General features: G+C 35.9%; 1 protein-coding gene across 3 annotated transcripts; it reads right to left on the bottom strand.

Annotated features, from left to right (window-relative positions):
• Positions 1 to 1721: 1721 nt before the first annotated feature.
• Positions 1722 to 12957, bottom strand: LOC132606437 (uncharacterized protein C6C3.02c-like). Of its 3 annotated transcripts, none has more exons than XM_060319935.1 (6): positions 12801 to 12957; positions 11590 to 11646; positions 11369 to 11449; positions 11082 to 11257; positions 10804 to 10909; positions 1722 to 2041 (listed from the first exon to the last, which is right to left on the bottom strand). In XM_060319935.1, exons 1-5 carry the CDS (start codon positions 12817 to 12819, stop codon positions 10817 to 10819), a joined length of 426 nt encoding a protein of 141 aa, XP_060175918.1. In that variant the 5' UTR covers positions 12820 to 12957; the 3' UTR covers positions 1722 to 2041; positions 10804 to 10816. The 3 variants fall into 3 exon arrangements, with proteins under 3 accessions (XP_060175918.1, XP_060175919.1, XP_060175917.1); XM_060319936.1 differs by lacking the exon at positions 1722 to 2041 and adding an exon at positions 10252 to 10534; XM_060319934.1 differs by lacking the exon at positions 1722 to 2041 and having other exon boundaries at positions 10536 to 10909; positions 12801 to 12956.
• Positions 12958 to 25671: the final 12714 nt, after the last annotated feature.

The following is a 25671-nucleotide window of genomic DNA, read 5'->3' as shown; positions in this document are numbered from 1 at the left end:
CACCGTGGTAATTTGGATTGCATCATCCTCCCTTTCTTGAAAGAATTTCGTCCTCGAAATTACAATATTAATATCAACCTCGACCGCAGTATCAATCTCAACCACATCACTATGGCATAGTTGGATCATCTTCATGGCCATATGGATTACATCATTGAAGTCCACATGTTCAAACTCATCATTTAAGTCGATTTCATTATCATGTGCAGATTCAACATTAGAAAGACTCAAAGATGAATTGCTTTCTTCCTTATCAAACATGGGTGGTGTGCCTAATTCCAAACAATCACATTTATGGCCAACAATTCCATCATAACTAGAATAATCATCAACTAATAATGGAATATTACTCACATACACACAAGGTTCAAGATTGCTTTCCAAAGACAAAACATTAAAATCAATCAACTTGTTTTTACTCCTTTCAACCACAGAAGTTGTGTCTTTTGCATTAAGACTCTCATCACAAGTGTCAACACTAGTTTTCATCACATCAAACTCACAAGTAGTTTTAGTTGCAAGATCACAACCGAGAATAACTAGTGTATCTCCACAAGATTCATTCAATTTATCATCACAAGACAAAGAAGATTTTAAGCCCAAACAAGATAAATCCTTAGTCATACTCACACAATCAACATGCTCAACATTAGCATCTAAAGTAGTGAGTTTAGCCAACTTACCTTTAGCCTCACAAGATTGATCTTCTTTACTTTCAAGTCCCTCTTTCGGACAATTCTGCTCTTCCAAAATTGTTGCATCCTTTTCATGATTTTCCGTTGTATGAGGCTCATTCTCAAGATTGTTTCCCATGGTACCTACAAAAGAATTCAAAAAACTAGAGGAAAAAGAAATATTGTGAGTGTTAGAGTGAATAACTTCATCTCCCTCATTAGTTTTCTTTTCTCTCATGTTCTTTTCAATTCCATTCTCTTATTTCTTTTGTGGCAGCCCACTCATTCCAATCAACCCAGACTTCCCATTTTGCAGGGCATTATACTCCCCTATAGGCATAGAAGAGACATATGAACTATTGGGATTTTCTTTCGGAAGTGGGAATGGAAAGAGAGGCCATCCTTCCTCGTCCATGACATACCTTATCCAATCTCGTACATTTGGAATGTCATATTTTCGCAACCAGGGCTATCCAAAGCATAAGTGACTTATTTTTAGGGGAAAGACATCACATCGGACTGTTTCAACATAATCTCCATGAGATATTACCACCTTGACCATCCACTCAACTTTATACCCATTATAGTCATATGGATATCTCTTTTTAACCCATGTCAAATTCAACCAATCAGCCGCATAAGGAGAGATGAATGTGGAGTCACACAAATCGTCAAGCTCTAGATCAAAGCCATTATACCCACAAACATTCACCTTCAATTTTTGAAACCTTGGCTTAGGAAATCTCTCTACTTTTGTTGGAAATAGTGGTCCTCTCTTTTGTGTAAGCCATCTAGTCCTTACTTCCGATTGAACGAGTTTAGTCCTCATTGCACCTTGGGCCATTGTACCTGCATAACAAAGCTCAAAGAAAAGGTTATGAGTTAGAAATCACCATACTCACTCCCTTACTGTCACGCCCCGAATCATGGCCTGGGCGAAACACGGCACTCGGTGCCTTACTGCATGTGAATGAGCGAACCACATGGCTTGCTGAATCATCATGAGGCATAACATGAGCGGAATTTAACGTGAATGCCTGATGAGCCTTTATAAAATGCAATAAGTCATAATACTTAACCAAAATACTTGTTTAAACATAAGTGCGGAAATAACATGAATGAGCCAAAATGGCTATACGACTCCGAAAGTGTGACATGACATAACTGACTTGTCTAGTCTATGAAACCTCTAACATAAGTCTTAACATGGAAAACATACTCGCTGGGACAAGGCCCCCAGCATACCTTAGATGCATAGCTAATCATAAAATAAAGAGTTGACTAAACCCCAAATGAGATGGGGCTCACCAATAAGCTGATACGAATGTTGTCCTACTGAGCAGATGCGCCATACTGTAAATTAGTACCTGCATCGTGAATTGCAGGCCCCCGGGCAATAAAAAGGAGACGTCAGCACACTGAATGTACTAGTATGTAAAGCAACTGAAAGAAATAACATGGGACATGGAATAACATGATAAGAACTGAAACTGAAAGCATGGACATGAACATGAGCATGAGCATGAGCATGGGTACATATATATATAACATAAGTAAAACATGATAAGTAGGGAGAGCATTTCATAAACCGACCATGTGATATCACCACGTGGGTACGTGGAGTCTGGTACCTCGCCGGACCAGCAGAGCCCCCATACCTTGTCAGGGTATAAGGTGGTAACGTGCCTGATGGATCCATTCAGTGTAAAATTAAGAAATCGTCCTAACTGGGCGGAGCGATCCTTGTCCTATGATGGCTACGTAGTTTCAGGCTATCTGAGCCTTCTCAGTAATTCGTGCAACTCCCAAAAACATGAACATGATATAATTGGCTAAGAAGCCTATGATTTTCGTGAATTAACTTGTACTTGACTTGTAATCATGATTTCACGAAATAACTTGTAAACATGGTTTCATTAAATAACTTGTAAACATGGTTTCATGAAATAACTTGTATTTAGCATGTACATATCTTGTATCGTAGCATGAAAATAATTATATAATATAGTTGCATGAAAACTTGTAGACATGTAGGATATTCATGAAATAATCATTCTTAGTTAAAAACATGCATGCAAGAACCCATGGAATACAAGATATGGGTTTTCATGGATTATGGACTGATTCTCAATAATCATATGGAGTTATTAAGAACACAATGATAGAATAATAGCAATTCATACATAATCTATTCATGGACATGGACCTAGGGTTTTCATGAACATGGTGTAGAAACCCTAGTTTTAGTAGAAAATCATAATTTATGGATTATGAGGCGTGGGGAAGAACAATGATGTTCCCACACTTAGATAGTAACTCTACATACCTGGTAATGCTCCAAACTTGAATTAAAGATTTTAACTTTGAAGAAGATTTCCAAAATCTTGAATTCTTGAACCTTGAGATGGGTTTTCTTGAAAACCCTAGTTTAGAAAAAATGATTTCTTGCTTAGATTATTAGAGTATATGTTAGAGTTGAGTTGGAAGGGTTTGGATTGACTTACCTTGATGTTTTGGATTGTTGCTAGGGCTTGGAATTGTGAATAATGAAATAAAAGAACTGAACGCTTGAATTTATACAAAAGTGAGGTGGAAGTTATATGGACATATTATACGGTCCGTACAATATGACCATATTTTATCATGGCTGAAAACAGAACGTCGACTTGATGTTTCGTGAAGTACGGACGAGTTATACGGTCCGTATAAAATTATATGGGTCGTATAACAAGTTCGTATAACATGACCAGTGAACGGACTGCTCTGTAATCCTTCAATAAAATGGCCATAACGTTTTATACAGATGTCCCCTTGACCCCTATAATATACCGTTGGAAAGGTATTTTAAAGGGCTACAACTTTCAAGAAGGAAGTTTTCACAAATTCCTAACGCAAGTACCCGAAAACAGGCCATAAGTACAGACTGTCCTAGACTTAGACGAATTTAGAAGGCCTTAAGAACTTCACTTTTTGGTTTAACTTCAAAACGACTGTTTATCACCCGAGTTCATCCAAAATAGATTCGTATAGCTAAAATATCACCTTTATACTAGATTCATACATTCATACCTAATTCGGATTTACGGGATGTTACACTTACTTTATTTGGGTGGCGCTCGGTTCACTCAATGATACAATAGGTTTGGTTCACTCCATCTTGTAGTACTTGGCTTCCTCTGAATTGACCAAATCCAATTCAATCTCCCAAATTATATAAAAGATACTACCTCTTCGGGATTAGAGTGAGATTATGGACTCTATAGTCGGACGACTCTTTTAATTGTGGCGCACTTGAGTCAAACAATTCACGCGAGTTAAAACGAGAAAAGCTTGAAAGAATTAGCACGGAAAAGGTTATAGCTCAAGAACTAGTAAACTTTGAGTAGGTAATTACTCAATGGATACTAGCTAGAAGTTATGTCACAAAAAAAAGGATTAAGAAGCTTCCCAACCCCCCTTAAAACGTGCAAGGCAGACCCCTAAGTCTTACTAATTAATATTCTTTGACCAACTTGTCTTGGAATTTAATTACTACAAGTTTCAATGTAGCCTCTCGTCTTCCCAAAAGATGACTAGGGACTTGCACACTTGACTTCTCATTTTCCCAAGAGGTGATTAGGAACTTGGAAACTCTTTTCTCAAGGTGATTGTTAGTCTTCCCAAGAATTGACTTGGGAACTTGTGTCAATTAATGGTTTGACTATTTGTTTGCCTGTACACCCTTTCACACACCCCAAACTGATTTTTTTACTTCTCCTAATGAGTGCAGCCCCCTTCTGCACGTTTTGGAGAAGTTCAATGCTCCAACTCCTTGGGAATCAACTCTTGACTAGTCCCCTTTGACTTCCCCAACAGCTTTCACACTCCCTAACACCTTGAAAGCTTAACTTATCACCAAAATTAGATCAAACAAAGTTAGTAAATCTGAAATTATCAAGAACACACATGAACATTCACAAAATATTTATGAACACTCAAGAACACAAGTATTCAAAACATTTCAAATGATATACCAAAATGACCATCTTGATGTCTAGTTTCCAAATATAACCTTGGATCACCCAAAACACCTAAACTAATGGCATGATTGGAGACTCTAGAAATAATAGTTCATGAACTTTTTCTTGAACATATGAACATCCAAGAACACAAGTCTTCAAACACCAAAAATCAGATTCACCAAATAGATCAAGAACACCGAAATACTCCAAATCTTTCCAATTTTTGGATTCTTGCCCTTCTTAACTAGGAGAAATCAACCCAACAACTTTCAACCCTCAATTTCAACCTCTTCTATAAGACTCACTTTGAGCCTTCAAGTTTCAAGGTCTAACAATGGTGGAAATTGAAAATCTAACTTCAATTGACTCAAACTTCAGATTTAGAACCTAAGAACTCTAAGGAACTCGAATCTAACACTAGAATCAACAACAAAACAAGGAATTCAAACGAATTTTGGATTATTTTTTCCGGTTTGTTTTTTTTTTTTTTTTTTTGTGAATACCAAACCTTATTGCACCCTTTTTTAGTGCAGATTGTGTTCCAGAGATTTCATCCAGATTACATCTCTAGCTTGAAACTAGTCGCTCGATCAAATCCGGGGGTGAGCTTCTATCCATGCCATGCCACCTGAAGATCTCTCTGTCCAGATGTCTATTTTTATTCAACACATTCTTTGTTATTATATTTGAGATATACTTCATTCTTTAGACATTGTTAGTTAGAGTCCTTGTACGATAACTTTCAGATCTTGGGAGTGTAACAGTTAAGACTTCCGCACTTATACTATCTATTAATTATGAATTGTTTTATTTACTTATTTATTCATTCACATGATCATTGCTTGTTGAGTATAAATGGTTAAAGAAGTTAAAATTGGCTAGTGATTAATGGGTTAATGGATAAGGGTTCGCCTACTAGTGATAATAAGGTAGGTGCCCACACGATCGGTAATTAGGGTCGTGACAGATACTGAAGCATTTGGTACCGGAGTTCTTCCACTCTTGCTTTCAACTAATCCTTCAGGAGAGCATTCTCATCTTTTAGCTGTTCGATTTTAAAATTTGCTGCCTTTAGGGCTTCGGTCAGGACAGAGATGGTGGAACCCGTTCCTTCAGCGACACATTCGCAATCTTCTAGATTATCCATAGAGAGTGTGAACCGATGTGTACCAGAGAAGGCATTATGTAAGAGAGAGAGATTGATGGTGAAAAAACGAGAAAGCCTATAGTTGTTGTTAAGGTGTCAGAGATGACTGTTCAGAGCGGATATAAAAGAAAGGGTATTGGTTCAGAATTGAAGCGTTGATCCAGGGGATTTTTTTTTTTTTGAACTTAGAAGTAGGAGACACTTGACAGAACTACTAACCCGAGTCACAGGGAGATCGGGTCTTTAGACAATTTGACAGTGCTGAGCAACAGTTCTGAAAACTTGTTCATGCGTTGTACCGCACTTCCCATGTGTGCATACCCCCTTTTATGTCACATCCACCTTTTGACCCAGTATTTTCACATTCTGCTTATTTTCCTTCTTGCTTCCCTTAGAGCGATTGAGTTTTGAAATGCACCTTATGATATTAAGATGTGTCCTTTCCATTAGATGACAAAGACACACATCCTGATGTAAAGGCTTTGAGGAGAGACTTCTCAAGTTATCTCAGAAGATTAATTAACTATTTCCTTTCTTCTCTTTCTCCTCAGCCTACACATGATATCAGTCTTTGGATTCTGGAACCCAAACCAGCTTGGGTCCCTTATAATTATAGAAGGGATGGATCAGGCACCTTTTCGCCCAAACAGGCAGCACATTCCCTTTCTCCTTCTGAGGTCCTTTCTTTTGAGAACCAGTTTCTCCCAAACTTACCCTCCTTGCGATAAACTCTTTGTTCCTCTTAACTAAATCAATTCTTGCTTTGCAAGACTCTTGCAGTGACCTGCTCGTCCACAATGGATGCACAAACAATTTTTAGTGGTGGAGACATACTTGTGGGGATTGTAAGGGTCTTCTCTTTCACAAAATCACTTTCTTCTTTTATCACTTCCCTTACTCTTTTACGTAGAAGTGATCACATTAGAAGACCAGGTACACTTGAGAGCTCTATCAAGATCAAACTTGATCTTATTGAAGTCTTCCTTTAACTGTCTTCTCTCAATCTCATTAATGAGACTTGGTTTTGCCTTTTTGAGTTCTTCTTCAATTTCCAAGTGAGCTCTATTGGCTTCGCCCTTGAAGATGCGCTTTTGTCTCATCATAATATTCAGCTGATTAGTCTCATCAACTTGTCCCCTCATCTCTCCAATTGACACCAACATATTGTCTCTTTTGAGTTCAGAATCACTTATTTCATGAATGAGTGCACCTTTCTCAGCGATAAGGGCATGATATGCATTAATTAGCATGCCTGACAGTTACCTGAGTTTATTTTGAGAGTAGGCTTTCCTGTTCTTCTTTACCTCAAGAAAATTTATCTCTGCATCTTCATTACTCTCATCACTATCATCTGAGTCTGATTTTGCCACGAGTGCAAAAATTGACTTATACTTAGAGGCTTCATTTTCTATGACCACCATTGATGTGTTCCTCTTGTCATCTTCTTCTTCAGACTCACTGGAAGATTTCGTCAATGCAGCAAGTGCATGTTTTACTATAACATTGATAGCTTCCTTTCTTCTAAACTTTCTATCAGAAACTGCTTCCTTTTTGCAGCTCTGTCATAGTTGTCCTGCTTGTTTAGAGGGCTCTCTTTAGCAAAGTAACCGGGTCTTCCACACCTATGGCAAGCTATTCATTTCCTTTGAGATTTTTGCTGAAGGTTCCCATCTTCTGGATTCCACCATTTTTCCGAATCAATTTTAGGGATCTTTGTGTGAGATATGCCAACTCTAATTCATCGTCACTTCAGTCTTCCCTAGCCGGTTTGAGAGCTAGGCTCCTTTCCCTTTTGATTTCATTTTTTCCTTCCTTTTTCATCGACATCTTCATCTAATGTGTCTTAAGATTTCCAATGAGCTCATCGATAGTCAACGTGCTGAGATCTTTGGCTTTAGAGATGGCATTTACCTTGCTATCCCAAGAATCAAGTAACACATCCAGAAACTTTCTTACCAGTTTGGTGGTTATGATGACTTCTCCTAGAGAATGAAGCTCATTTATAATAGAGGTGAATCTAGTGTGCATATCGTGAATAGATTCTTCCTCTTTCATTTTGAACATTTCATACTCTATGGTGAGCATGTCGATCTTGGAGTTCTTCACCTGTGTTGTTCCCTTATGGGCAGTTTGAAGAGCTTCCTAGATTTCTTTAGCAGCTGAGCACGCTGAGACTCGATTATATTCATCAGGTCCTATTCCACACACAAAGATCTTCTTGGCTTTACAACTTTTCTTTACTGCCTTCTTGTCAGCATCATTGTATTCTTTCCTTGTCTTGGCAGTGGCTTTTACACCATCTTTACCTATGTGTACTAGAATATAGGGGCCATCATAGATGATATCCCAAAGCTCTGAGTCTTTATCCATGATGAAGTCGTGCATTCTAGTCTTCCACCACCCATAGTATTTTTCGTTAAATTTGGGTGGCCTGGTGAAAGATTGACATTCTTCCATATTGGGTGGAGCAACCATTTTATAGATTCTTTCTAGGAGTTAACCTTTTAGAAAGCACCCGCTCTGATACCAATTTTCATTAGTTGTTCGTCCACCAAATAGTGTATGAGGAACCTGTTTGTGTACCAGTTCCCTTATGCAATGCAGTAAGTAAAGAAGGCGCTGCTTTTACCATGGAAAAATCCTTGTTCAAGGGATTAAAAATTACGACCTACCTCAGTAGTATTTCAACTCCACTACAAGAGCAACTTCGGGTTACAACTATATCGTAAGTTAGGAATTAACTCCTATAATCTCTCACCTTTATAATAACGCTTATGCAACCTAGGAACTAACTCCCATAGTCCCTCCACCCTCACAATACACTGATTATAAGCACCTCTACTTGACTACCTCTAGCCAAGAAAACTACGTTTGATCACCTCTAGCCAAACCTAACTAATACACCTAAGCTAACTTTAGCCAAGGGTACCACTTAATAGATTGAAAGTTAAACTGCCTAACAATTACTAAAAATTTGAAATAACAACAGCTTCCTTTTTGGGAAGAGTAGGTTTACAATTTTAGCATAACAGAACAAAGACTTACAACAACATAAAGAACTTAGACTAAATCTGTATATGGATCTAGTTCTTCAGTTTTGCAGGTGACTTTGTTCTTGTGATCACTTGAAATCTTGTTCTCAAGGTTTTTATGATTGTGAAATGAGAAGTACGGGGTCGCAGGTCTTCATAGTGGTGAATGAGTTGAGCGAAAGCACAAGGAGAACTTGATATATTTAGATCCCATGAAGTTTTATCAGATTTGCGGTGTGTATTGAGAAACATGAAGATTTACGTCATAAGGTATAGTTCTTTGATACTAAGTTGATGAGTTCGGTGAAATTCAGCTTTTGAAGTTGAGAGTGACAGCAAGACAAAACTCTTTCTTATAGATTTGTAAGAAATTTGATTTCTCCAATTTCCACATGCATCAGTCCGAGAAATGCTAGTCAACATTCAGTGTTTGCACCATGTTACATTAATTTATCATAGGTTAAGTTATAACTTGGTAAGAAAATACGTACATGTTAAACTATAGTGATAAACAAGCATGCAAATAATATGTTATATATTATTCAATAATTTGGCGTGAACATGGAGTGTACGCGAATTGTTTTCTTTATTAGTCCTCTAAATCAGAACGGTTATAACTCTATCAGATTACAACTCGGAGAACTTTTTTTGTACTAAATTTCTCTAATTAACGGAAGACATAAGGGATCGCAAATGTCAGTTTTACAACTATATTTACCTTAGGATGTTGATTGTTTAATTGGCACTTCACAGAAATGTATAGGAAGATAATATTAACACTCACTTAGTCAGATAATATCATTTATCATTTTTGGTAAGTGTGGTTGGTACACGTTGAAAACACCTGAACGAGACAATATATAAAATTCGAATAAGATTAAAGGTGATTTGGATGTTTGACATACGGGGGTAGATTATTGCTCTAATTCGCTGTGAGCATGGGCATTGCATTGCCGAGCAGAGGGCAGAGAGAAGATTGTCGCAAATTTTATGACGTTGAGAGGTTGAGAATATATTGATTTTTTTGGCACATCCTGATATCAAAGAACATGTTTTTGGCAGGTAATCAGAAACGAACTCCTGCAGTGGCACAAAGGAGGCATTGGCAATCGATATGGTGGGGCAACGGTGGTTACAACAGTGGTATTCGATTGAAAGAGATGAGGGGAATTAGGGATACCATAAAGAAAACAGGGCTAAAAGGAACAATAAGTTGAGATTTGAGCCAAAATGGCTACATATTCAGTTGAGAATGCCAAGCCACGCAAAATTTCTCTAATTTAATTTACTGATGGAGTAACTTTTTGAGTAAAAGGTCAGCCAACTCATTTTGAAGTAGGCCCGAATTAAAGCCTCAAAGAAAGTTCAAAAGATATGAGGATAGCTTGCCACAGTACTTGTTAAGAACCGAACGAATCACTAACTCAACATTCATACAGATGAATCACTAACTCAACATTCATACAGATGAATTACCATCATATGACTCAACCAACATCACGGCTTATCTCCTCTATCTTTAGTTATATATAAATGGAATGACAAGATTCAAATCCATAGTCAATACTAATTGCTCTCATAAGACAGATAATATCACAATCAATGGTACAACGGCAAGCAGAATAAAAGATAAAGCCCAACGTGCATTGTGATTCACCCATACAGGAAAGTGATCCAGATCTGTGCAACAATTGTCTTATAGTCCATCCAATTCATGCTCAGAATTAAATATAAAATGGAACTTTAAGAAACGACGCTAAATGGCGAGTTACTAACATAGGAATCAAGGTTAAATACTGTTGAACCCATGCCAGCAAATAATAGATGTAGCACTAAAAAAAGGCTAATGCACACAATCCCTTATCTCACATGCTAACATGCTTGAACAGCTTATTTAAGATAAAATCCCCTCCCAATTAAGAATGAAAATAAAGTTATAAAAATGATACCCAGCCAAGAAGCCTAGGCATTCAGCATTGAGTTCCTCCTGCAATCAGACAACATGTCCATGTAGAACTGACACTTGCCAATGTCACTTCCAGAGCTATTGATGCACTGCAAGTTGAACCAAAGAACAATACATTATCAGGATCTTCTAGTTAAAAAAAGACAGGTCAACCGACTAGGTAGGCTGAAAGAGCAATCTCCATTTTGCAAATAATAAGTGGTTAATAGGTGGAAAACACTTTTTTTTTTTTAATAATGAAACGGTGAAGTTAACACTTACGTCTTGGAATGCTTTAGAATGCATACTGCAAGCATCTGAACCAGCACCGCTGGTTGTTGGAGCTGCTGCTGCAGCAGGTGCCTGGGAAGCAACAGTTTCATGTTGAATGGTGCGTGGACCCATAACAGAATCTATAGCCCTGTGTGCTACAGCACTTCCAGTACCAAAGGCCATCCCTGTAAACACAATAATCATAAAACATACAAGGGACTTTGCCCAACAAAATATAATTGACGAACCGTGACTTAATTTCTCTACACAGTACATACTGCAGGATATACTCATACCTTGAGCTATGGTAGAACCAATACCACTAAGCATGCCACCGCCACTACTTTGCATGGGAGCCGGTGGGGGAGCATGGTGCACTGCAAAAAAAAAATGAGATAAAATATGAAAATGCCAAAGCAAAGGAATGAGATCAAACCACATCGACCAAAAAGACTGCCAACCAAATGACATAAATAAGTTGCAAAGAGATAGAAGTCTGACTACCAAAAAAACCAACCTGGAGCTGGAGCAGGACGAGGGGCTGCACGAGAGGCAGGACGAGGAGCAGATCTTCCTAAACAACAAAAACAAGGAAAATCAAAAATCATAAACCAGAATAAAAGGGGGGACAAAAAGCTGCCCCTTTCTCCTTTAGCGAAGAATGAAACTAACAAATTACAATAGAAGACTACAGCACAAATGGTAAACTACCAAATGCAAACATTGATGGAGAATTAAAATGAACTAGAGTAGCAAACCAATACAACAATAATAGTATAGAATTGGGTGGCAACAATATCATAAAGACAGCCAGAAAAAATATTACTACCTCGATCCTATACATTGAACAGGAAGAATGCTGCACTAAAAGAAAGTGCGATAATTGAGCTTTTAAGTGCGATAATTGAGCTTTTAAGCAACTAAAGTGCATATAATTGAGCTTTTAAGCAATTCTGCATGCCCTATCGTAAGAAGTTTAGTCTTTATCCTGTCCCTTTTAGCAATTGTAGAATTTCATGACAAAATTTCTGGCCTCATTAAACAATACAGATATCAAAGGACACAATTAAAAATAAAACTATTGTCTCTTAACCACAAATAAGCTGTGGCTCTTTGGTGAAAATACAATTCAAAAATCAATGCTACAAAAATCAATTCCTCTCAACGCCGAGCAGAAATACAATCAACCTGATATTCACCTAACTTGAGCTCAATTGAGTGCCTCCAAATATGAAGTCACCCCCAATGAAATAAAATAAAAAGAAGAACGGTCTTCAATTTACCATAACAAGAAATCAACTCGTATCAACAAATCAAATTTGTTAGTACTATCACTCATCTAGGTTCTAATATTGATAAATCGATTTTACTTAGCATGTTTGACAATATTTGCACTAATGGTACGCAAATGTATCTCGTTATTCAAACAACTATTCAGAGTAATCGCCCTTTGCTGTTCAAACTGAATCGTTTCGTTTTTTTAATTTTCTAATAATTGTTCCAAAGTCTTAAAAGTTGAATTAATCAAATTCTTCTTTGTACAGCCATTTGCAGGAGTAACCAAACACTGTCAATTCTTTTTGGGATTAAGGAATAATTCATATTGTCATAAAAACAGGAATTTTTATAAACTCAAATGACAAGAAAAAATCAAAACTTTATGATGAATTAATTTGCCTCCAAAAATATCAACGTGGAAAGTAAATAAATTTAAAGTGAGAAATTTACCTGTGCTTCGGCGAGGCATGATTTTTACTGATAGAGGCGGCGAAAGAATTGGGATTGAAAAAAAAGCCCTAGAAAATTATGTAGTAAAAATTTATTGGGGTTGATGATGATGGGGGCTTTTAATTAAAGGTGATAAATAGATTTTTGTTATAAATATTATTTAATTATGATGTCTATATGTAGAAAAAAATTTAGGGTCTTGTCATTTTGGCATCAAGTTAATTTTCTCTTATAAATAGAAATGTTCTTTTTATTATATTGAATCCCTAACAAAAAAAATAAAAGAATTCCTCTTTTCTTTCTTTCTTTATAATATTCTTCTTGTTTGCTTTATTATTTTATAATACATTATAGGCTCTATCACTCTTAATCTAGAAATTCAAAATTGATGAGTTATTTTTTTTTGGTTGGAATATGCTATTGTTCGGTCCCTCTGACCACAAAAGGCTTTGCTGAGGCAAGATTTGAGCTTTGACTTTATAGTCTTATTTTCTCACCCTTACAGGTAAGTAATTTTCTCTCTGGTAAATCTATTGCCATATTTCCTCAAAACAGTCTAGTGGACATTATGCTTACGTACTATATGTTAAAGAACAACAATATTTTCCATGACAATGAACTGCATAAAGGCCTTGAATATTTGTATCCATTCTTTTCAGTGGATATTTAATTACAGGATAGCAAAACGTTAATTAGTTTGCAAGGCCTCGTATATGTACTATTTGAATTATCTAAAATTTCAATTATGCTTTTACATGATAATATTATATTTATGTTTATGAACACTGGGAAGTGGTGATATTTAGAGAAATATTTGGATTTATGCCTCGATTTGCTCCTGAAGTAGTAATATCTTAAAGGAGGTTCTAAGTGATCACAATTTTATATGATTAAGGCAAGTTCAGATGATTATGATTCGTTCATGAAGAATAGAACTTTTGATGGTATAAACACAGATTCATTCCCTAAAGTGAATGACAATAGTTAGTAAAGACTATAAATACAGACGTCTCTAAGTAGTGAGAATATCACGTCTCACCTCTAGAAGAGGTAGAATAATTGAGAAGAAATATCTGAATATTGTATTTTTAAAATCCTGAAGTAGTAAACATTAAAATTTACTCCTGAAGAGGCAAATTTTGAAATTACTCCAGAAGAGATAAACTTTGAGATTTACTCCCGAAGTGGTACCACTATGAAGTTTACTCTCGAAGTAGTAAATCTGAAATTTATTTTCAAAGTGGTAAGACTCTGAAATCTACTCCAGAAGTAGTAGAACTTTTAAACTTTACTCCTGAAGTAGTAAAACTTTGAACTTTACTCTCGAAGTGGTAAGACTTTGAACTTTACTCTTGGCTTTGTAGGATATGTGATCTGGCTGGTTATCAAAATTTGGCATGCTTATTTTTACCTTTTTCATTCAAAGGTAATCGTATTTACCAAGCCAAAAGCTTATGTTACTGCTACAACTTAATGTATATGAAATAGTTACAAAATGTATGCTTAAAAGAATGATCTAGTCACATAATAATTATTTTTCCTAAAATCATTTTAAATGTTCTAGCAGATTGTTATGCCTATGGTATATTTTTGTTGGGTAATTATTACCTCAATCTGATTAGCACCAGTTATACTATTTGTTCAAAGTGAAGTTATAATATTATAGGATGCATGTTGTACTGCTGCGTGATAAAGTACCGACTATGATGTGATAACATTCTTGTGAAAATAATGTACTGCTTAGTGAGTTTAAATTATTAAACACGAATATGGAAATTGATTAGAGCAACTACTGACGATAATTATTTAGTATGAGTCCTTTTCTTTACGGGTATAGGAGATACATATGGTTACCCATTGAAATGTCACTAAATTAACATGATGTGTCAAAATTTATCTTAGATGGATACAATTGAGTTGGATTAAAAGTCAACTATGCTTTTCACCAAATATTTTGATAATTGTTGTTCTTTTATGATAAAAATTAATTGCATTCCTGCTTGATAGTCCATTGTCCCACATATTTTGTAAGAGCAAATGAAAAAGGATATAAATATTATTTTGTGGTATGAAGGTCAATGATACACGTATATGTCTTACGTCAAATTATCTTGGATACTTTTATTATGTATCATTTTAAGGAAAAGAAAATAAATTTTGTAAAATACTTTCAATTATGACCACATTAATATATTATATTTACTTGCTGAATAAAGAAATACTTATGTGGTTGCCTCTTTGATACAAACTATTCGGATGTTAATGGGTATTCCCCTGAAGGAGATATTTACCAAGAAGTTGATGATAGAAGTATCAAAGACTGTATAACTTAACGTTTACTTTTTGTCATGTATGAATTTAAGAATGTCTTTAAATATTCATTTGGTTGCATTGTTTTTTTGTCATGACACTAGCGATGTCAATGTAATATTTAACAATACTAAATCAATTAAGGGTTCCAGAAGAGCTAATTATTTATCTAGAAGATCACGACACTAGTAGTGTCCAAACAATATGTGATTATGGAGAATAAATTAAAGACTCCTGAAGAGCTTATATACTGTTTTGTAATTCTTTCTAGATTGTACTACACAAAGTTGTTATGATCGAAACACAAGTTGTAGTAAACCCGAAGTTTACTAAAGTAAATCATGACTATCATATTGAAGCTATAAATGATGGGAGAATTAAATATCTTCAATATTATAGTATGTGAAAGGTTACACGCCTTGTTCTCCAAAGTGTACTACAATATAAGCATGATGAAATCACATGTCACGGTAACCAGAAGTTTATCGATGCGAAAAATAATTCATGTCTTAGTAAATCAGAAGTTTACTAAAACAAATAACACATGGCATGGTAAATCTGAAGTTTACTAGTATAGATAATTTTATCAGTTGGCATGAGCAATTTGGCCATCCCGATTCAAATATGATGTGCAGATTGAATATTCGACATATATTGAAGAACCAGAAGATTCTTCAAGAATTTATTTTTGTTGCTTGTTCTCATGTTAAGTGGATTATACTGGCTAATGTTGGGATTGAATTTCCCAAATTCTGAAAATATAGAAAAGGTGAATATGGGTCCGTTCACCTGTTATGTGATGTCTTAAATACATGCATTGATAAGACAGTCACATGTGTGTTTATTGTCAACCTACAGTTTGACATATGCAAAGTTACTTGCTCAAAAATGATTGAGTTGAGAGCGCAATTTTCATATTATGTAATCAAGATAATTAATCTTGTTAATGCTAGTTTATACCAAGCTGGTTTGACGTTGAATGCCTCTGATAAATAGCTAAACCATTGTTTATGAGAACAAAACTTCATGTGGTGATCTGAAATATGATATATTGTATACAACATCACTTGTATGCTTCAGACCAATAAATTATGATAAATTCTGTCCTCACAATTGGTTCAGGGTTAGGAACCAAATGTTTCCATATAACAATTTTTTATGTGTGGTATATGATTAATGAATCTACCATGATGCGCAAAGATGGATTCCCCCAAAGAAGATGGGATATATGTTAGTTTTTCTAACATAAGGGGGAGAGAATAGGCAGCTGAGGAATATGCTATGAATTATCATTAGTATGATCCTCATTTAAAGGATAATTCAACTCAAATAGAAGCATTTACTGACCCAAAATTAATTTCTAATTTCAGCTGCAAAATGCTCCTATTTAATTCATGTCGCTGAAGGACATAGTCTACAACATGCATAAAGCGTGGTAAACTAATCGGTTCCAAATGCAATAATCATTGAAAAGACAGAGGAGCAAATGGTCAATGATCATTATAAAGAGGCAATGTGCTCTTGAAGAGCCTACGACATAATACTTCATGAAACCTCATGAGAGGTTTAGGTACCTAAAAATAATGGAAGTGATGAGATCTCAAAAAGTTATGTCACATTGCGAACCGATATAAATGATATACCGTCGACGATATTTTTGGTACAATATAACGCAATATTGTAAAAGATTGTGAGGATCTAAATTCTATGTATATTAAAGCATGCTAACATAGAAATTATTATCAAGTGAAATGACGCATCTTGGTAAGCGTAAAGCTTATAGGACCTGCTGTCCATACACCAGAAAATGTCACATCATTTAAATAGAAATAAATGTTGTCACAACCTATATGAATTACTTGACAAAATTATATGAGAATTCCTGAAGAATTTTAAATGCTTGAAGCATATACAAGTTGTAGAAATTTGTTCATAATTCTTATATGAATTAAGTAAGGTGAACGCGATTTTATCGCCTTAATGAATATTTACTGACTAAGGGCACAAATGACTCTATTTATCCTTACGTCTTTGTGAAAATCAAAATTTGACATATTGGTTAGTGCAAGTTGATGATTTGAGAATTATGGAAACTCTTGAAGAGTTTTCAAAAGAAATAGATTATCTGTTGAAAGAAGTTGAAATGAGAAACTTGCAGAATTGTTTGGTCCTGAAGTGCCATATATTTATGCAATTAATGCATTTATATATTTTGCTATGACTATGGGGGATTATAGTCATACGATGTTGTTCTACGTGACAGTCAAGTCATATAAAGATAACATCTATTTATAAAGCAAGTCAGGAATGCACTTGGAGTGATTTCAACAATACAACTCTATTCAAAGACTGAAGATACAGCAGCATACATAGCCCAACTAAAGAGAGGATTCATAAAATCACAAAGCTTGTTTCACAAAAGTTGTTCTTCACACATAAGATCCAGAAGAATAGTGATATCAACGTGCAAGATATTTGTTCTAGCGATAATATGATTGATTTATTCACCAAGTCTCTACAAACTACAACTTTCGAGAAGATGGTTCACAAGATTGGAGTGTGAAGATTCAAGTTTTTGGATTGGAGTTCTCATCAGGGGGAGTTAATACGCGTTATACTCTTTTTCCCTTTCAAGGTTTTTGTCCCATTGGGTTTTTCCTTGTAAGGTTTTTAATGAGGCAACCAAATAGCGTATTATTAGAAATGTGTACTCTTTTTCCCTTCACTAGATTTTTTTCCCACTGGGTTTTTTTCGAGTAAGGTTTTAACGAGGCACATTATCTACCAAATAGACATCCAAGGGGGAGTGTTATAAATATTATTTAATTATGGATGTCTATCTTTAGGAGAAACTTTACGGTTTGTGACTTTGGCACTAAGTTTACTTTCTCCTATAAATAGAGATGTTCTCTTCATTGTATTGAATCCCTTCAAGAGAAATAAGAACTCTCCCCTCTTCTCTCTTTCTCCACAATATTCTTCTTGCTTGCTTTATTATTTTATAACAGTTTTAAAATTGAATTGGGTAACTCTAGTTTTTTTAATTGAGTAGGGGTGATAAATTTGAATTAGTGATTAGGGAGTTTTGAATTTCCCCAAAGTTATATTTTTAACACTTGATCTCAAGCTTTGTTTTTTACACTTTGCGCCCAAGTTTTATTTTTAACACTTTGACCCAAGCTATATAAACCCTACAGAGACAAAAAAAAAGTGTCAATTTTTCTGCTTGCCTGCGCGGTTTCCACCATTTTTTGCTCTTCTTTTTTGCTTCGTTTCTTCTTCTTGTTGTTGCTTCTTCTTCTTATTCTGCTGCTCGTTTCTTCTTCTTCTTTGATCAAGAAAGAAAAAAATAAGGCCACCAGATTTTGTAATTTTTTGACTGGATTTCATTCCTGTAGCACTGGGAATTACTTCATAAGTGTTTCCTCTCATTCCATTGTTCTGCTTTCTTCTTCTACTACTATTTCTTCTTCTTCTTCTTCTTCTTCTTCTTCGTCCGCCATTGTTGCTCACGAAAGAAAAAAACGTGACCACCCGATTTTGCAATTTTTTGACTGGATTTTGTTGGTGTAGCACTGACAATTACTTCATAAGTGTTTTCCGCTCATTTGGTAAGTACAACAATGCTGTTTTATGTCAATTTATCATCTGGGTATAAATCTACTGATTTTCCAACAACTTACAGTAGCTGTTGTAGTTGTTGCAACAGATAATGTGGTTGTTGCTACTTCTACAACAGATTATGAAGTTGTTGTATAAATAACCTGCAACAACTGAGTGAGTTGTTGCAACAGGTATTCCACTTGTTGCAACAACTCAACGATCTGTTCGAATCAGCTTCAGTTTTTGTTTGAAACAGAACCCAAAAAAACTGAAGCTGCTTCCAACAGATTATTGACTTGCTGTAACAAGTTGTCTACTTGTTGCAACAGGTGTTCCACATGTTGCAATAACTCAACGATCTGTTGGAGTCAGCTTCAGTTTTTGTCTGAAACAAAACCCAAAAAACTGAAGCTGCTTCCAACAGATTATTGACTTGCTGCAACAAGTGGAATACCTGTTGCAACAATTATCCAACTTGTTGCAGCAAGTCAATAATCTGTTGGACATCTTAAACAGTCTGAAACAGAACCCAACAAACTGAAGCTGCTTCTAACAGATTATTGACTTGTTGTAGCAAGTGTACTACTTGTTGCAATAGGTAATATACTTGTTGCAACAACTCACTAATCTGTTGGACATCTTCAACAGTCTGAAACATTACCCCAAAAAAACTGAAGCTGACTCCAACAGATTAGTGACTTGTTGCAATAATTTTATTACTTGTTGCAACAAGTAGTCCACTTGTTCCAACAAGTCAATAATCTGTTGGAACAACTGCTGCAGCTGTTTTATTTTGTTATAGATTGGTATGTACTCTCATGACTAATTTTTTGTTAAACAAAATATCTTCAGGTACCTCGAACACCACTAACGGGGGAATCAATAACAATTGGGGTTGATTGCCATGGTGAATGGATCGAGAAGAACAATCGATATATTTGGCGATGGAAGGGTAGTGACACGTTAGAGACGATAGCGATGACTGTCCAAAGAGATGTTATGTTTGATGATTTTGTGAACCTAATCATCACCTATTGCGAATTAACTTGTGAACCAAAAGATCTTGCCATCACTTACATGCACATCTCTTTTGAAAATCAGAGGGTCTTGCCATTTAAGATAATTGATGAGGTTCGTTTGCGTGCTTATTTGAATGATGTAGCTAGGCCCATTTTAAGAGTATACGTTGTTGGAAGCTCGGTAGAGAACCACAATTTATCTTAAGACCAACAAGATGTGTTAAATAATGAATTAGATGGGGTGGATATGAATATCCCAGATAATGAAAGTGGGGCTGACCCGATTCCTATAACCGAAGTTGCAAGCAATACAGTGGGCACTACACAATCAATAGAGTCTAGCCATGTTCAAGATGATGAAATAGGTTTTTATAAAAGAATGTCATTCAAGAACAAGGAAGCACTAGCAACTTCGTTGAAACTTGGTTGCTTGAAGAAAGATTTTAGAATCAAGAAGGTGATTAATTCGCGTACTATGTATTGCTTCAGATATGTACATCCGGAGTGCAAGTGGTGGCTGAGGGCTGTGAAGCTTTTAAGTTCTGACAGATTTGGTATCAGAACCTACATAAAGCATCACACATGTGGTTCTGAGCACATTACGAGACATAATCCACACGCAACTGCGAAAGTCATTGGTGAATACTTCAAAGATAAGTTTGCTTACGGTAAAGGCCCACCTATAAAAGATATGAGTCTATCAATCCGTACAGATTTGGGTTGTAAGGTAAGTTATTGGAAGGTCTGGAAGGGCATGGAGATTGCAAAGGCTTTGACAAGGGGGACACATGAGCACGGGTATACGGTGCTTGATGCGTACCGTTATATGCTTCGTTATGCAAATCCAGGAAGTAAGACGACATTGAAAGTTGATGAAAATGGGAAGTTCAAGTACTTTTTTATAGCCTATAAAGCTTGGATGCTTGGTTTTGCGCAAATGAAAAAAGTCATAACTGTCGATGGGACATTCTTGAAGAGCAAGTATGAAGGAGTGTTGTTGTCAGCAGTGGCACAAGATGCGGAGAATCATATTTTTCTAGTGACATTTTGTGTAGTGGACAAGGAATGTGATGCTTCGTATAAATATTTTTTTGAACAAATGAGAAGCTATATAGAGGATACCCCTGAGTTGTGCATAATTTCTGATAGACATCCAAGTATCAAAAAGGCGGTTTCAATTGTCTTCCCTACATGTCATTATGGTTTTTGCATGAGGCACCTAGGGGAAAATCTGAGAACTACCTTTCACAATGGGGCAGTCGTATCTCAAATTTATAAAGCAGCAAAAGCGTACAATATTGATGTCTTCAATGACCATTTCAATCAAATCAGAGATTTGGTTCCTGGGGCCGCCGAACATCTTGAACGTGCTGGATTCCACAGATGGAGCAGGGCATTCTGCCCCAGAAATAGGTATTTGCACATTTCTGTTTCCAACAAATAACATATCTGCTGCAACTATATGTAACTTGTTGCGGCAGATATTGTACTTGTTCTGATTTTTGACACAACTGATCCTCAGCCACCTATTCCAACACTAATATGTTTGTTTTGTCAGGTATATTTGTATAACGACAACGCTGCTGAGTCGGTGAACTCACTGTTCAATGTTGAAAGAGGACTTCCCATTATTGCTCTATTTGATTCCATAAACATGAGGTTTACTGAGAAATTTCACGAGAGGCGTATGGAGTTCATCGACTCACCAACCATCTTTGTTCCCTTAATGGAAAAAAAATATCAAAATTTTATCAACTTGGGTAATAAGTTATTGGCCCATCAAATTGTCAACTACAAGTTCAGCGTCATCGGCCACGGTTCAGTTGCAACAGTCGATCTGCAAAGAATATCTTGTACTTGTAGATTTTTTGATTTGGACAAAATACCTTGCCCACATGCTATGGCAGCGCCTCGAGTCCAATATGGTGAAGACTTTGGAAGGCGGATTTATGACTACTCATCTCCATATTATAGGGTGGAGAATTACATAATTGCATACTGTGAGGAAATGAATCTCTTGCCTTCTGAAGAATCTTGGGAAGTTCCTATGGAGATTTTAGAGAGAGAAATACCTCTTCCAGATGTTGATCCGAGCAAACGGGGAAAAAGACGGACAAAGAGGAGGCGTGCAATCAGGGAATCATTTGCAACGAGGAAAAACAAATGCTCCATATGCAAAACAGTTGGCCATAAAAAAACTACATGCCCAAACCGAACTGTTCCATAGTTGTTAAATTTGCAATGTCTTGTAATAATAATTACTATTGTTTGTGTTTGTGAAATTGGATTTTATAACATTTTTATGTTGTTTCTATTAGCGAAATTAGTTTAAATGATATGTTAATCTTTCTCAAATCACCAATGTATGTTCTGTGGTTTTGCAATTTCTAAACAGTTTCCACCAAGTAAAAATTCTATTGCAACAGCTTATGCAATCGGACTTGTTGCAGCAACTAACTTAACTTGGTTTTCCAACAAGTGACATGACTTGTTACAGTAAGTTATTTGGTGTTTTGAGTTTTTACAACAACTGGAATGAGTTGTTGCAGAAACTCCTTAACTTGTTGTGTTTTATCCAACAAGTGATATGACTTGTTTAACAACTATGTTACCTACTGCAACAGATTATGCAATTGCTGCAATAGATTATATACTTGCTGCAACAGGTTGTGCAATTGCTGCAACAGATCATGGAATTGCTGCAACAGATCATGCAATTGCTGCAACAACTAGGATATAAGTCACGTATATTTAGTGATTAACAGAGGGAACCAATGATATTTAGTGTTAAACAAAGGGATTCAATGATATGCAGTGATCAATATATTTATCCACTAACTTCCTTAATGGATTAGACTGTAATTTCATTGATTAGATGGGTAATTCTAAGCGTATACTTCCCAAATCGAGCGATCGTTGGAGTAATTTGATGAGAACTACTTGATTCGCCCATATTTAGATGTAAACAAAGAAAACCAATGATATTTATTGTTTACTATATGTACCGAACCAATTTGATGGTATTCTGAGTCAGGACATATGATCAACTAAGCGTATTCTTCCTAAATCGAGCGATCGTTAGAGTAATTTAATGAGAACTACTTGATTCGCCCATATTTAGATGTAAACAAAGAAAACCAATGATATTTATTGTTTACTATATGTTCCTAACTAATTTGATGGTATTTTGAGTCAGGACATATGATCAACTAAGCGTATTCTTCCCAAATCGAGCGATCGTTAGAGTAATTTGATGAGAACTACTTGATTCCCCATATTTAGATGTCAACAAAGAAAACCAATGATATTTATTGTTTACTATATATACCTAACCAATTTGATGGTATTCTGAGTCAGGACATATGATCAACTAAGCGCATTCTTCCCAAATCGAGCGATCGTTAGAGTAATTTGATAAGAACTACTTGATTCGCCCATATTTAGATGTAAACAAAGAAAACCAATGATATTTATTGTTTACTAAATGTACCTAACCAATTTGATGGTATTCTGAGTCAGGACATATGATCAACTAAGCGTATTCTTCCCAAATCGAGCGATCGTTGAAGTAATTTGATGAGAACTACTTGATTCGCCAATATTTAGATGTAAACAAAGAAAACCAATGATATTTATTGTTTACTATATGTTCCTAACTAATTTGATGGTATTCTGAGTCAGGACATATAATCAACTAAGCGCATTCTTCCCAAATCGAGCGTTCGTTAGAGTAATTTGATAAGAACTACTTGATTCGCCCATATTTAGATGTAAACAAAGAAAACCAATGACATTTATTGTTTACTATATGTACCTAACCAATTTGATGGTATTCTGAGTCAGGACATATGATCAATTAAGTGTATTCTTTCCAAATCGAGAGATCGTTGAAGTAATTTGATGAGAACTACTTGATTCGCCCATATTTAGATGTAAACAAAGAAAACCAATGATATTTATTGTTTACTCTATGTAAGTTTTTTAAACAGGTTACTCATATGTTGCAACAGATAATGCACTTGTTGCAACATATTATCAACTTGTTGCAACAACTAACCCATCTGTTGCGGCAGATTACAAACTTGTTGCAACAGATGTGTCAGTTGTTGCAATTTCTTCAACAACTGGTAGATTTGTTGCAATAACTGACTCATCTGTTGCAACAGGTCAGAAACTTGTTGCAACAAATTATCAACTTATTGCAACTTCTTCAACAACAATTAGATTTGTCGCAACAACTAACTCATATGATGCAACAACTGAACCATATGTTGCAACAACTTACGCATCTGTTGCAACTGATTACAAATTTGTTGCAACAGATTATCAACTTGTTGCAACTTCTTCAACAGTTGTTAGATTTTGTGACTTGTGTAAAACTACTGAAACTACTGAACATAATGTATTGAACACAACTTAAATACTGAACACCTAATATATACTTAACAAAATTTCTTAGAAAGGTACTGAACACCTAATATATACTTAAATTACATAATGTCATAAAAAAAACACCTAATATATACTTAAATTGTTCAACAGGCCACATTGGGGTTCCAAAAAACGCAAAATCAATAAATTGTTTATCAGCCCATCTTAGGGCTCTAACACCTTTTCAATGACAGGTAATGCCCATCTCCATTGCATCCTCCCTACAGAGTTGTCGCTGATTAGACTTTCGGATTTTGTCACAGTTGTGCCGGTAAGCAAAGCCTCCATAAAAGTAATTGACCACGAACCACACGCCCTACTAGTGACATTGCAGGGGAGATTCTTTAGCCTAGTAAATTCCCACGATTCATTGAGTAACTTTGCAGGCAAGTGTGCGAACATGTTACTCTGTTTCAATAACTTGGGCCACAATTCCATTACCGGCTGCATGAAACAAAAGAAATCATCATTTTCGTAGACAGGAACGTTGCAGTCATACACATTTACCACTCTCTTTTCAATCATGAACTCGAGAGTGACAAAATGTGTGACGTCAATATTCATCACTATTAAAACACTCTTTGCACCAGCCCACGAGCAGCCACCCAGGTAAGGTCTAAAACCCCTACAATAATCGACCATATTATCATCCCACTTGAATTTAGCAAGTCTAGCCTTCATAGGCACGGCATTCGGAACTGTACTCTCTTTTATCAATTCTGCGTACTTCTTGAGCATGTTGTTATAAAATTTGAGGTCTAGGATTATGTCAGTGGAATCATAGTACTCAGGGAAATAGATTTTCCTCATACGCATTAGAAGCAGGACTTCATCTACATACTAAAGTAAAAGTAGTAAAACAGTTAGTTACTTACTGCAACAGATTCAACAGATTATCTACTTGTTGCAACAGCTAGTTAACTTGATGTAACAGATTGAACAAAATAAAGGAACTGTTGCAACAGCTAGTTAACTTGTTGCAATAGATTATCTACTTGTTGCAACAACATACTGAATTAGATAGGTATATACAAGTGTTGAAACTTACCCAATCCTCCCACTAAATTTCCATGCTTGTCAAAGCCTTGAAGTCTGCTGCTCCAAATTCATGCATTGAGTACATGGTTTTTCCACTCTTTTTGGATTTGATTGCAGTGTCAACCTTTTTCTTTCTTCGGGCATGTACAGACTTGAAAATGTCCACCTTCTTTAGCACTTTAGGCCCAACATCAAGAAGAGGAGTTTCAATTGACTTACTCGGAGTAGCAACAAATTTTCTTGATCTAACTGATGCAAGTGCCTTAGCAATTTCTTTGCCCCTCCTCCGAACATGAACAGGAGTATAAGGTGAGGAAAGATTCTTTGATGGATTGATACCTCTCTTAGATATCAACATCTGGATAGAAGTGTTTGTGGCTTCTTGGGCCTACACTAATTCCTCCACCTTTCTAATCAAATTATCTATTTTGTCCTTGCAAGTGGTGCACTCACAAGCACATGAGGACACC

Source organism: Lycium barbarum, chromosome 8, assembly GCF_019175385.1.
Source record: "Lycium barbarum isolate Lr01 chromosome 8, ASM1917538v2, whole genome shotgun sequence".
NCBI lineage: Eukaryota > Viridiplantae > Streptophyta > Magnoliopsida > Solanales > Solanaceae > Lycium > Lycium barbarum.
Note: the sequence above shows the minus strand (reverse complement) of the source record. Positions and strands in the feature narration are given on the sequence as shown.